This window comes from Coregonus lavaretus, assembly GCF_964263955.1.
Source record: "Coregonus lavaretus genome assembly, chromosome: 13".
Classification (NCBI taxonomy): Eukaryota; Metazoa; Chordata; class Actinopteri; order Salmoniformes; family Salmonidae; genus Coregonus; species Coregonus lavaretus.
The window spans coordinates 44,205,816-44,219,837 of record NC_140000.1 but is presented as its reverse complement, the minus strand read 5'-3'; the positions used below and the strand labels follow the sequence as shown (position 1 = coordinate 44,219,837).

Here is a 14,022-nt window from a genome sequence, read left to right as displayed (position 1 = left end):
CACACACAGAGACAAATACACACACACACACACACAGCCACCCTTGGCAGAATACTCAGTGGGGCTCTGTAGATTCTATAGCTCCCTTGTGCTTCCTCCACCGGCAACACTCGGACACACATACCCCTTACCCCCCCAGCCCCCTCCCTCATATAAGCCCTACACACACACACACACACACACACACACACACACACACACACACACAGGGATGGGGATCTAAAAGAGAGAGAGAGAGAGAGAGAGAGAGAGAGAGAGAGAGAGAGAGAGAGAGAGAGAGAGAGAGAGAGAGAGAGAGAGAGAGAGAGAGAGAGAGAGAGAGAGAGAGAGAGAGAGAGAGAGAGAGAGAGAGAGAGAGAGAGAGAGAGAGAGAGAGAGGAGGGTATGACACTGAAAAATTAGTCCTAGACTGTTTGTAAGAGGATGTGTAATGTTTGTGGTCAATTCGAGGGACGTACATCTTTTGCTACTCACTTTTGAAAGGAGCAACATTCTGGAATATAAAACAACTACCCCAGGAGATCAGGTAAGTGATTATGACACAATTATTTTTAAATGTTTTAAATTGTGACACGTGTGGTCATCCAACAGTAAAACAAAATGGACAAACATCATGGTCAAATTGTGCACACAGTTCTTCAGAGATATTAAGAAAATAATGAAAGTAATAGAAATAACAAATATCCTCAAATAAATCACAGAATTAAAACGATTAGAGGTTATCAAAGAGGGATATCAAAGCTGGTCTGTAGTGCACCTTTTGAAAACCCTGTGGTGGTGGCCTTCATATAACAATAATAATAATATATACCACTTAGCAGATGCTTTTATTCGAAGCGACTTACATTCGTTTTGCCAAGCTCTGGTTCTGATCCACTGACTCTTGAATATAAAGTTAATGAAAGAGAGAGTTTGCTCTGTGTTGAACACAAACTCCATCTTTCACTCGAGCCTCTGGTGTCATATTAGGTGTAGAATATCAGACCTACCCGGCCATTCAGTGTTTTCCTATGTCATACAAGTGTAGCTTCTTCAATGGCAGACTGACATGGGCTTTAAACTATATATTTCGTAATCTGGGGTTAGCTTTCCCAAGGTTTTACCCTAGTTAGGCTAGGCTTTGCTGTGTTTTGGATGTATTCTTATCCTGGCACCACTATGTCGTTGGTAACCCTGTTCCTTAGTGACAGCTCTGGGGTGAGACCAAGCTAAGGATGCTCTTGGCTATGATGCGATGCTGAAACCCAACACGCAGTACTACTGGGTCCAGAACACAGAGATCTTATGACCACAACTTTGTCTAACTGTTCCATTGAAACACTCTGGAGCAATCAAAGACACCATGTATGAGGGAGTTTTCCTCTCAAAGAACCTGAATTACATTACAAGGTGTGCACATTTTTATTTTATTAGAAAAATATACTATAGAAATCATGGATACTACAGCCTAACGTGACTGTGCCAAAATGATAGCACTGTCCTGTTTGTGTATTTGCTGAGGTCACAGACCTTTGACCTTAGAGTGATCTTGGTGATAAGCTCAGACCTCAGACATCATTTAATTAATTATATTCTATTGGCTGTTTTGGAAAGAAACAAATCAAATTGACTCTTAGATAAAAACATGGAGGAGGCTCCCCAGCTAGATCTGACACCTGTTTTTGACCCAGTCGATATATCAGGTCCCTACTTTGTTTAATTGTTACAAAACAATTCTGTTTCACTGGCTGGCTATGTGTGCCATTCTCCAACATATATATGGTGATAAGCAGAGAGAAAACCGAGAACAGAATATACAGTACCAGTCAAAAGTTTGGACACACCTACTCATTCAAGGGATTTTCTTTATTTTTACTATTTTCTACATTGTAGAATAATAGTGCAGACATCAAAACTATAAAATAACACATATGGAATCATGTATTAACCAAAAAAGTGTTAAACAAATCAAAATATATTTTATATTTGAGATTCTTCAAAGTAGCCACCCTTTGCCTTGATGACAGCTTTGCACACTCTTGGCATTCTCTCAACCAGCTTCATGAGGTAGTCACCAGGAATGCATTTCAATTAACAGGTGTGCCTTCTTAAAAGTTAATTTGTGGAATTTCTTTCCTTCTTAATGCGTTTGAGCCAATCAGTTGTGTTGTGACAAATTAGGGGTGGTATATAGCCCTATTTGGTAAAACACCAAGTCCATATTATGGCAATAACAGCTCAAATAAGCAAACAGAAACGACAGTCCATCATACTTTAAGACATGAATGTCAGTCAATCCCCAAAATTTCAAGAACTTTGAACGTTTCTTCAAGTGCAGTCGCAAAAACCATCAAGCGCTATGATGAAACTGGCTCTCATGAACTTTTAAGAAGGCACACCTGTTAATTGAAATGCATTCCTGGTGACTACCTCATGAAGCTGTTTGAGAGAATGCCAAGAGTGTTCAAAGCTGTCATCAAGGCAAAGGGTGGCTACTTTGAAGAATCTAAAATCTAAAATATATTTTGATTTGTTTAGCACTTTTTTGGTTACTACATGATTCCACATGTGTAATTTCATAGTTTGGATGTCTTGACTATTATTCTACAATGTAGAAAATAGTAAAAATAAAGAAAATCCCTTGAATGAGTAGGTGTGTCCAAACTTTTGACTGGTGCTGTACATTCAAACAGGCTTTCTCACTACCCTGGAAGTGCCAGGTTTGATTGAATAGGACTGTAAGATCACTCACATAACACATAATGTCACACAAATCTCAAGACGTTTACACTTCATAAGGGTAGGCACTGGTGGTCACTGGTGGTGTTCCATGTAAACCTCTCCATCATGCCTGTCTCCTCAGCAGGTAGAGTGGTATGGATGCCCTCTCTCCAGAGAACCAGTACACATACACCGTGTCCAGACCCATCTACTCCAACCCCACGTTTGAGGAGGACAACGAGAGGCAGGCCCGGGAGGAGAGGACCCTGAGGGAGAGATTCAGCCGCTCCTGTGGGTCAGTTTGGACAAGGTTTTAATAGTCTTACTGAAGGAAGACAGGCAACATTTTGTATGTTTGCTCTGTGAGAAGTGAGTCTGTCTCTCTGTCTCTGTCTCTGTCTCTGTCTGTATCTATGCTGCATGCAGTATGTGTTTTTTCCCATGCAGCTGCTCAGGTAGGCAGGCCCTGAAGGTGGTGAAAGGAATCTTTCCTGTCATTGACTGGCTCTCCAGATACCCAATCAGAGAGTGGCTTCCCAGTGATGTCATCTCTGGTGTTAGCACTGGTCTGGTGTGCAGCTTACAAGGTGTGTGTGCCAGTTTTCTCTAAACCAACTGTAGTCGAAGTGTAGAGTCCACAAATAGCAACGTTTTGATTATCAAGTGTGACCAAATTGAGTTCTTTCCTCACTATTGTAATGCTTAATACGTTTTGTTTAGTGCTCTCTGAAATAACATGTTATTGAAACTGAAAGTCATCAATCTTAGCAGAGTAAACATGACAGACTGCAGTTCCCCCTCCTCAATTGTCATACAGACGTGAGAACACAAACACTGCTCATTTCATGTGGTTTATTTCCTTGTGTCTCTCAGGCCTGGCCTATGCCCTGCTTGTGTCTGTGGCTCCAGTCTATGGACTCTACTCCGCCTTCTTCCCCATCCTCACCTACTTCCTGCTGGGCACCTCCAGACACATCTCTGTGGGTAGGGCCCGCCCCTCAAACTGACTGACACCTGGACTGACCATTGACCAATGACTAATGAACTCATCCATCTCCTATGATTGGATGTTTAATGTAACAATGTATTTACAAAGTTGGCATCAATTGCATGTGCACTTACCAGGTCTCTCCCTTGCCTGTTCTCCACCCCTCAGGTCCCTTCCCTGTCACCTGTCTAATGGTGGGCTCCATCGTGTTGACCCTCGCTCCCGATGATCACTTCCTGCTTCCTGTGAATGGCACCGGTGTGAATGAAACAGGGGCTGATGGGATTGTGGTGGACGTGGAGGCCATGGAGGCCCAGAGGATCATGGTGGCGTCCTCCATGACTGTGCTGGTCGGGCTGTTCCAGGTAATTATTGAGTTAAAGACACAATACAAAGAGGAAGACACATTGATGTCCCACAAGGATCTGATATCATGCTGTTCATATCAGTGGTGGAAAAAGTACCCAATTGTCATACTACAGTAAAAGTATGACTCAAGTAAAAGTGAAAGTCATCCAGTAAAATACTACTTGAGTAAAAGTCTAAAAGTATTTGGTTTGAAATATACTTAAGTATCAAAAGTAAATGTAGTTGCTAAAATATATTTAAGTATCAAAAGTAAAAGTATAAATCATTTCAAATTCCTTATATTAAGCAAACCAGACGGCACCATTTTCTTGTTTTATTGTTCATTTATGGATAGCCAGGGGCACTCTCCAACACTCAGACATAATTTACAAACAAAGCCTTTGTGTTTAGTGAGTCCGTGAGATCAGAGGCAGTAGTGATGACCAGGGATGTTCTCTTGATAAGTGCGTGAAGTGGACCATTTTCCTGTCCTGCTAAGCGTTCAAAATGTAACGAGTACTTTTGGGTGTTAGGGAAAATGTATGCAGTAAAAAGTACATTATTTTATTTAGGAATGTAGTGAAATAAAAGTAAAAGTTGTCAAAAATATAAATAGTTAAGTACAGATACCCCAAAATACTAATTAAGTAGAACTTTAATTTATTTTTACTTAAGTACTTTACACTACTGGTTAATATTAATATAAGGCCTTGAGGACCTACTCTGGGCCCTTATAGCCTTTAACTTGGATCCAGAGTTTTTGCTGGTTAAGTCATGTGGTCTGGAAAAACTCTGAGCCTAAAATGATCAGTGATGTACAGGTCAGGTGGTGCAAAAGGGGCTACTGTATCTCCATGGTGACTAGGTGTGTCTCCCATACAGGTGGTTATGGGGCTGCTCCAAGTGGGCTTCCTGGTCCGTTACCTGTCAGACCCCCTGGTGGGCGGCTTCACCACTGCCGCTGCCTTCCACGTCCTCATCTCCCAGCTGAAGATTGTCCTCTCCGTCCCCACTAACAACCACAATGGCTGCTTCTCCATCCTCTACGTGAGTGTCTAATACTCTAATACACACTGTAGAAGGACATCTGTCTAGATCCCTTTTGATAGGCTGTTAGTGTCTGAGAATTCATTCAGAAAAAATCTTTCCAGCAAATAACACATGGTTATTGACAAAATAACAATAAAATAGCTTTCTATTTAGTGGTCATCCTATACAACTAGGCTAATTTGAAGGCCTACTTTGCATTAAACAAAATGCACATCTCAGGGATAGAGTCAGAGATGTGTGCATTGACTTAAAGATCACCAAATATGACAAAGTCTTCTGTTTAGACGCTCAACGACGTGTTTACCAACATCAGACAGACCAACATGGCTGACCTGGTCTCTGGACTGCTCACCATTGTCATTGTCATGGCTGTAAAAGAGGTCAACACCAAATTCCGCCACAAGATTCCCGTCCCCATCCCCATCGAAGTGATTGTGGTAGGAAATGGAATGACTCACAGTCAACATTTGACTGTTGTGAAATGATAATGATTAGTGTTTGAGATTCTATGAACTGCAGAATATCTAAACATGTTAAAGGGACTACGGAGAATTCTGAAGATATTATTGGCTACTATTAATGGGGTATTTTTAGAACTTCACCACAAAGTTACACCATTTGATTTATTCAACAATGCTAATTATGTAATTTTGCTAAACTATTCCTTTTAAAATCAAGTGATAAAATAACTATAACCTAAAGATGAAATGACTGTATATGTGTCATATGTGTGTGTTACATGTTTGTGTGCAGTAACTCATCATGTATCTCTTTGTCTCACCTCTCATGTGTCCCACTTTCTCTAAACCCACCCCAATCCACCCCCCCCCCCCCCCCCCCCCAGACCGTGGTTGCCACTGGGATCTCCTACGCCACGGAGCTGGAGTCGCACTACGGCGCCAGCATTGTGCACAGCATCCCCAGGGGGTGAGAGCCCTTCCTGTGGCACTTCCTGTTTCCTGTCCCCACAGCAGAGGATGTTCTGGAGTTTTTTATTGACAGACTTAGAATCTTATGGTCATCTTCGTTAAGTCATTCAGCAGGCGCTGTCCAAACCAGACCGCCTTGGCTTGTAGTGTTACCGCCAGAGTATTAAGAAATGGTTCCAACAATAATATTGACAAATGGTATGGAGAAACTGTCCCAACAATACCAAACATCATTGAAATACTATTTAAACAACAATATGAGTTAAATTCAGTTAAATTGGCTACTGTACACTTCCTAAATCAAATACAATATCAAAACTGCAACCACAAAAATATGATGTTTTCCCATGTAACTTATGAGGTGTTTGTCCCACAGGTTTGCTCCAGCTCAGCCTCCAAACACAGAGCTGCTGTGGAACATTCTGGGCTCCAGTTTCTCTACAGCAGTAGTGGGCTATGCAGTGGCTGTCTCTGTGGCCAAGGTCTACGCTGCAAAACACGACTACACCATCGACGGCAATCAGGTGTGTGTGTGTGTGTGTGTGTGTGTGTGTGTGTGTGTGTGTGTGTGTGTGTGTGGTACGTCCCAAACTTCCTGCCAATCAAGTTCTTTCCCCTAGCAGGATTTCTCTCACGCTGTGGGAATCGACCTGTGGTGTGAGAGTGTCTATAACCAAGAGTTTAATATGACCTAATGTCTCTCTGAAACAATGTGAGCATTGTGGCCAAAATCAATTTTTTGGAGTCACTCCAGACAAACACACACATAGTCAGGACACCAGTAAAACACTGTGTTGGTTTTGATAGTATCACTCAAATGCTTCATTCAATGGGTTTACAGCAACTCAACACTCCCAACCAAAACCAGATTTGTATATTGCAAATTAGCACCAAAGCAAATGTTTTCTAAATCAGGCCCTAGTCTCTATGATATCACAGCAGAGCACAGGTACAGATTGCAGATTGACACTGGTTTCTCAGCTGTAACATGTGTGTGATGCTCCATGTAGAATTTGCAGTAGATTGACCAGGCTCTCTCCCTGTGTCTCCTAGGAGCTGATAGCGTTTGGGTTCAGTAATGTGTTCTGTGGCTGCTTCTCCAGCTTTGTGGCAAGCACTGCACTGTCCCGCACCGCTGTACAGGAGAGCACTGGAGGCAAGAGTCAGGTACACTATACAGTACTTATAGGCAAGGAAAATACACACACACAATCACTGGTGCCGTTACAAACGTGTGTGCTATTCCTACAGGTGGCTGGTATAATCTCAGCTGTGATGGTAATGATTGTGATCCTGGCTCTGGGGCACCTCTTGGAACCACTGCAGAAGGTGAGGAAATGGCTTCCAAGCTGTATAATAGGTCTAATCATCAACCACTACAATGACAATGCAGAGTGTGAAATGGGATTGCTGTAGACTAACTAACACACTGATCCAGCTCTTTATTGGTCCCACAGTCAGTTCTGGCAGCCATCGTCATCGCCAACCTGAAGGGAATGTTCATGCAGGTGACAGAGGTGCCCACACTGTGGAGACAGAACAGAGCAGACTGTGTGAGTAACACTGACACTCAGCAACACTATAGATCACCATCCACATTCAATCACCTGAAGGAAATGACATGAAAGCATGATAAACTTGGTGTACATGGAATAACTGTACATTTAATCACTGGCAGTAAAGATACCGTAAAGACACCCAATCCATAGTATTTCACTTCAATGTAACAATTGTACTAGGACCTTTCCTGCTGGATCTCATCATAAGTTAAAGCTGAAACCTGTTATTTTCACAGTTCATCTGGCTGGCGACCTGCCTGGCTTCTGTGGTGTTGGGACTGGACGTGGGACTGCTGGCTGGCCTGGTGTTTGAGATGGGAACTGTGGTGGTCAGGACACAGTTGTGAGTAACACCTACAGCACTTAACACACTGCATAGTACCAATCCCATACATTACTAGATGCATTCTGTGAAGGCCTAGATTACATGTAATATGTTGATGTAGATATTGTTGTGTACACTACAGTATTTGCCCTGTAATATAAACCCATTAACACTAAATCAGAAGATCCAAATATTTTCCTGGCTCGCGTGTTTGACCACGTGCTCTTTACCGCTGTGTATCTAGATAAGAGTATATAAACGTCAGTCAGTGAAACTATGAGTAACACTGAGCAGGCCTCTTCTGTAATCAAAGGCTATTAGAATGGCTTTGAAGTCTTCAGCTCAGGTTACTAGACATGACAACCTTCCCAAACCCACTGATGTATAATATCAGACAAATAAGCATAAAGAATAACAACAAAGATATTCTATGATTCATATGGTTGATGTGTCCTAGTTTAAACTGTTGTTATTTATATTTTCTGTCTACAAAATAGAAATGATTAGGATGGCACTAAGAAAAATATGTTTTATTATATTTTATTTATAAACAATATATTTTCCTCTTCCTCCATAGTCCTGCATGCTCTACACTTGGAAACATACCCGGCACAAACATATACAGGAACATGAAAGACTACAAGAATGTAAGACATCTGATATGTTTGAACTCTAATTAATATATACCGAAAATGGATGCCAGAAATAAATGCAATAATGAGGCCTTTCCCTGTCAGATTGCAGAAGTTCCCGGAATGAAGATTTTTAAGTGCAACGCTCCCATCTACTTTGCCAACATTGATTACTTCAAAGAGCGATTGAGAGCCACGGTGAGTGAGCTCATTATATTTCTCCTTGACATTGAATAGATTGTGGATAGGCCTTATCATTCTACAAGCAGGCAAGACGGAAAGTTTGTTGTGCATTTGACCTTTGACCTGCAGGTGGGGTTTGACTCTGTCAGAGTGTTCAAGAAGAGGAATAAGGCCCTCAAGAAGATTCACAAACTGATAAAGAAAGGGAAACTGAGGGCAACCGAGGTACGATACAGTCTGATTATTGATAACATTCATCTGTTCAGCTCAGAATCTTTTGCATCAGGGAATTTCCATCTTTCATGATTTTATGATTGGTTGTGGAAACGTGTACATTTGATTGATTGATTGATTGGTTGAACCTCCATTCCCCCAGACAGGGGAGGTGGTATCCGAGGTCTCCCTGGGTGTCGACAACAAGGGCTTCGAGAGCGAGCGGGAGTCCGGGCAGGTGGAGGACGGGGATTGGCCTGTGCCAGAGGTGGAGGTCCGTGTGGATTGGGCCTTGGAGCTACCAGTCAGAGTGTCGGTACCTAAGGTACAGATCCACAGCCTGGTTCTGGACTTCTCAGCCGTGTCCTTCCTAGATGTGGTGGCCGTCAAGTCCCTCAGGCTGGTAGGTCTGACTCTAATACTAGTACTATCCATACTATAGGATATTGATATTCTATAGAATAGACTACAGTTCATTCAAAAACAAAAGATCCCTTACTACAGTGTTATAGTGAGTCATCTTTCTGACATCATTTGAGCTAGTGATCTACTGTATGACGAGGCATCATGTCACAGCTTATACACAGTGCCCCAGCTCATGACAATACACAAATGACACGACTAAAGGAACAAATACCCTCTGTATGGTTCAGAGGCGGTCGGTGACGTTTAAGATGAGGGAGCATGGCCTTATTTCTATTACAGCATATTGGATGACTGTCATTCATTTTCCATTCACCCAGCTCAATGTAACATCAATAGGTTTAGGCTACATGATACTCAAATTTTCCCTATACCCATCATGAGGTTGCTACAACTTAGTCTATGAATGAAAGTGTACAACGTAGGTGCACAGGTCGAGAAAATAATTAGAGACAGTGACACATTCAATACCACATCGCACACTCTTGCATGCATCTATCTGATCTAGGGTGTAATCATTAGTCCAACAGTTGCAAACGAGAGTTTCTTTTGGACAAATTCAGGTATGTTTATCCCGTTTCGTTCTGTTTTCTCCCATTTAAGAAAAGTTTTTCAACAGAATCGGTGGAATGAATACACCCCTGATCACACGCAAAAACAGTTCACTTTCATACCAGCCACATACAAACAGCATGATCATTTTGGCCATTGTATAATTCCTGCTCGCATCAACGCGCTCTCCTCCTCTCACCTTTTTCCTTCGCTTGTGGACTTCAGTGGACAACACATCAGCTGTCTGTGACCAGGCAAAAAAAACATTCCAAGCCAAACCTTCATATCATAACCGTTAACCCTTACACACAGTCTACATCATTGTCACCATATTAGCTAACGTCATAGTCAACATAGCTACTAGTACTAACGCGTTAGTAAACCCGCTACAATCATGCAGTACAGTGTACAGTCAGCAAGCAGTTTAGCAGGTACACCAGCGGGCCCCGGTGGCAATAAATTCAGTGTTGGATAGCCATAGCCAGCTAGCTAACATAGCATCCCTCTCGGTTTGAGCCAAGTGTTTGAGTGGGCTAAACTAGCTAGCTGCATTCGCTAGCTAATTGAACAAAATACAACAAAATATTGCTATCTCTCTCTCTCTCTCTCTCTTGCTTCTATTCATTTTTAAATAAATGAATTTGTTCAAAACTGTTCAACTATTATCTTTCTCTCTCTTTGACTACTCTTTGAGTCATTTTATGCACTGCAGTGCTAGCTAGCTGTAGCTTATGCTTTCAGTACTAGATTCACTCTCTGATCCTTTGATTGGGTGGACAACATGTCAGTTCATGCTGCAAGAGCTCTGATAGGTTGGAGGACGTCCTCCGGAAGTTGTCATAATCATAGCCACGGGAAGTAGTTTGGGGGGTGCTGGAAATGTGTATTAATATAAATAAATAAAAATCCGATTTTTCAGGGGGTGCTGCAACACCCTCAGCACCCCTACTTCCCGCGGCTATGGTCATAATTACTGTGTAAGTCTATGGAAGGGGGTGAGAACCATGAGCCTCCTAGGTTTTGTATTGAAGTCAATGTACCCAGAGGAGGACGGAAACTAGCTGTCTTCCGGCTCCACCGTTGTGCTACCCTACAGAGTGCTGTTGAGGCTACTGTAGACCTTAATTGCAAAACAGTGCGTAAATATATTTTGTATAGTTTTATCTAAAAATGATAACTGTTTTTATTTTTATGAAATTTACTGAGGAGGATGGTCCTCCCCTTCTTCCTCTGAGGAGCCTCCGCTGGTATGGTTCAACAACCTCAGAATACTAATTTAAATTATGCCCTGTGGCTGCTCTGTTTACTGTAGCAATCTCAGGGCGCAGGAATGCACTTCGTCAGAGCGTTTGTGTGTTTAGTGATATCAGAGCTTATCTCTGTGAGATAAATGGCCTGGTGTCACACTAATCTATCCCCCTCTGTCCTCTACAGGTCATTAAAGAGTTCCTACGCATCGGAGTCAATGTCTACATCGCAGGCTGTGACGGTACTGTTTGGGATAGAAGAATACAGTATATGTCACTATTTAAATCTTGAGCATAGTAAGCAGTGTTATCGGGACAGTGCTATCACTTTATTACAAAGACTTCTGCTGTGAAATGTTGGTTCAATGCTGCCAAATGGATTAGAATGAACTAAAAGCAGATTGCACTATCAAAATGTCTATGTCATAATAATGGTTGTGTTTTGTTGGCCTTCTTGGAGGTTCACATTCTGATAACTGGTGGAGTCTGTACCAGTCTGTTTCAGCACTAGACAGCTTTGCCTTCTGCATTGGGTTATTTGCTGTTGTTATTGCTCTCTCTAACCGGCATCTAACACTCCAGATGAAATCGTACGGAAAATGGAAGCCTTGGCCTTCTTCGACGAGGAGGTTACACGAGATCTCCTCTTTCTCTCTGTCCACGACGCCATCCTCTTCATCAAACTGGAGACAGCCAATGGGAGCATGCAGGATGCCATGGTTGAGGGGGTGAGGGCCTCGGAAAGCAGTGGTTTATTATCTGATTTGAGTTGATGCTCAAACAACTGAGTAAAGACTGTATTAACCTTGCCATCCTGTCTTTGTCTGTGCCCAGCTTTCTCTAACGCGGGATTGCAAGGAGCCACCGCCTTTCACTGAGGAAGAGGACCTGATTGAGACCTACGACAACCAGCATAGAGTGAGAACTATTTTCATCACTCCATTCTCTTTTATTGTCAATCCATCAGAATGATTGACAGCCATAAAGTTGTCTGTTATTCATCCGAGTCTCTGCTCATCCATAGGCCATCCATGGACTCTCCAACTAACACAGAAGAGCTGACCATGTATCTGTGTTCTCTGTGAACGAGGATCAACCAGTATACATTACTTTCCATAAGGGACCACAGTCAAGTCAGGGGACACTGACGATGGATTTCCCCCAGACTACAGCTCAAACTCAGGGGAAGTTACAGTTAGCCAACTGAGTGTAACTTTGGAGTGGACTAAGAGGGTGATTTGAGGCAGCCGATCATTGATATCTCTCTTTAACAACCGTAAAGTATCTTAATTATATCAATTAATAAAAACTAATTTATATGTATTTATTTATATTGTTCTAAACTCTCTGCTATGTCAAGGCCCTTCTCCTTTACAAGTGTAATAATATCAATAGGGATGAACTACAACAGGAGTTAGGCATGTCCTTTTCCTTGTGCGCAATTCGACAACAGCACCATTGTTTGTGTTTGTGTCGAGGGCTTTCAGAAGAACAAATGCATAAATACAGAAGTCCTACTCATCCGTGCAGCCGCAGTTGATCTGTGTTATAAACACTCAGTTTCCTCCCTCCCGAGATGGGCACTCCCATGGGGCAGAAGGGACATCGGAGGACATCAGCTGAACCTGGAGGAGGGAAGCAGAGACACTTCTGTTTTATTTGTGACCTCCTCTACCCATCCACTGCACAGGAAGGGATGTCATACAGGAAGAGTTGAAGTGTGTTTAAACAAAGATTGTCCATTATATTGACAAGATATTAGAGTGACTGCTCTACCAATGGAAATACATGTCCTCAAAGACGGAAGGCAGGCGGAAGGTGGCGAGATCAGGTGAGATTCTAGCCAATGAGAGAGTAGATACGTGTGTGAACAACAGGCCATAGAGATAGATAGAGGACTCATCTTTGTATCTGTGCCATTATAGCGTCTGTACCAGCATTGGCAGCGCCATTGAAGCTATCTCAATTTTTTAAGTAGTCCGTTTTTTTCTTTTTCATTAGCTGATTTCTCCCGACTCATTGCCTGAGGACTCAAACTGAATTCTTCCGCTGCTCTATCATTCGCTACATACTTCAGTCTGAGACTGCCATCATTGAAGTCGTTTGTGGTGATGTCAAAATGTAAGGTGTTGTACAAAACAAAGTCATCAGCGATTGGATAATCTCTAACCAAGCGGAGTATCAAAGCCAATGACGCATTTTCAAACGCCGCTTTACCCTCGTGTGTTCTGGCTCTGGGCCAACCCATCGGTTTCTGGGACCAATCAGATGGTCTAGAACGGATTTCCATTCTAGAAATCGTCGGGGAGTTACTTAGATCCAGACTCATTGCAGAGAAGAAACTAACGTCTGTGGGCATGGAGTAAGCTTTTGACTGGAGCAAGGAGTTTGGGTAGCCAGGCACCCAACTCATAGGAATCCCCACCCAGTTGACTACTTTAAAATGGTGAAAGCCCTCAATGGCAATGTCCATGCTAAAATGGGTTATATCCATAATGAGTCTATCTATCTCTATGACAACAGGCACAACTCCGATATAAAGTTGTTTTGGGGTAACTTGCATTCGTAACAACCTAACCATTACAAAACTTATATTCGATCAAATAAGCCTCACGTAGCAAACTATCAATTACATTTTTTGTTGACCAAATTTGATGCAAAAATTCCTCACTTCGTTGGCTTATTTTCGTGGACAGATTTTGGGCGGAGTAAAACCTTTCGCTTCACCTCTTCCTCTCTGGTTTAAAGGGTTTGGTTGTTTGTTTTTTATTAAGGCCATTACGAGATGAATGATGCAACGTTGCGTTCTCAGCCGTCAACACTACAATAAAAGGCATTATAGACTGTGTACTAGCAATACCAAGAGCAGAATT

At 42.3% G+C, this 14,022-nt stretch overlaps 1 protein-coding gene across 1 annotated transcript in view; it reads left to right on the top strand.

Annotated features, from left to right (window-relative positions):
* The first annotated feature begins 396 nt into the window (after positions 1-396).
* LOC311140046 (uncharacterized protein) overlaps positions 397-14,022 on the top strand; it is a 29,766-nt gene continuing 16,140 nt past the window's right edge. Inside the window, exons 1-21 of the mRNA XM_084175014.1 lie at positions 397-526; positions 2,843-2,995; positions 3,127-3,287; positions 3,574-3,684; positions 3,857-4,053; positions 4,919-5,083; positions 5,371-5,523; positions 5,931-6,013; positions 6,392-6,539; positions 7,069-7,182; positions 7,267-7,344; positions 7,473-7,568; positions 7,811-7,917; positions 8,477-8,546; positions 8,637-8,729; positions 8,844-8,939; positions 9,091-9,330; positions 11,337-11,391; positions 11,732-11,877; positions 11,984-12,067; positions 12,174-12,195. Coding sequence (XP_084031140.1) covers positions 2,856-2,995; positions 3,127-3,287; positions 3,574-3,684; positions 3,857-4,053; positions 4,919-5,083; positions 5,371-5,523; positions 5,931-6,013; positions 6,392-6,539; positions 7,069-7,182; positions 7,267-7,344; positions 7,473-7,568; positions 7,811-7,917; positions 8,477-8,546; positions 8,637-8,729; positions 8,844-8,939; positions 9,091-9,330; positions 11,337-11,391; positions 11,732-11,877; positions 11,984-12,067; positions 12,174-12,195 — 2,359 coding nt within the window. The 5' untranslated portion in view covers positions 397-526; positions 2,843-2,855. The remainder of the gene's footprint in view (positions 527-2,842; positions 2,996-3,126; positions 3,288-3,573; positions 3,685-3,856; positions 4,054-4,918; positions 5,084-5,370; positions 5,524-5,930; positions 6,014-6,391; positions 6,540-7,068; positions 7,183-7,266; positions 7,345-7,472; positions 7,569-7,810; positions 7,918-8,476; positions 8,547-8,636; positions 8,730-8,843; positions 8,940-9,090; positions 9,331-11,336; positions 11,392-11,731; positions 11,878-11,983; positions 12,068-12,173; positions 12,196-14,022) is intronic.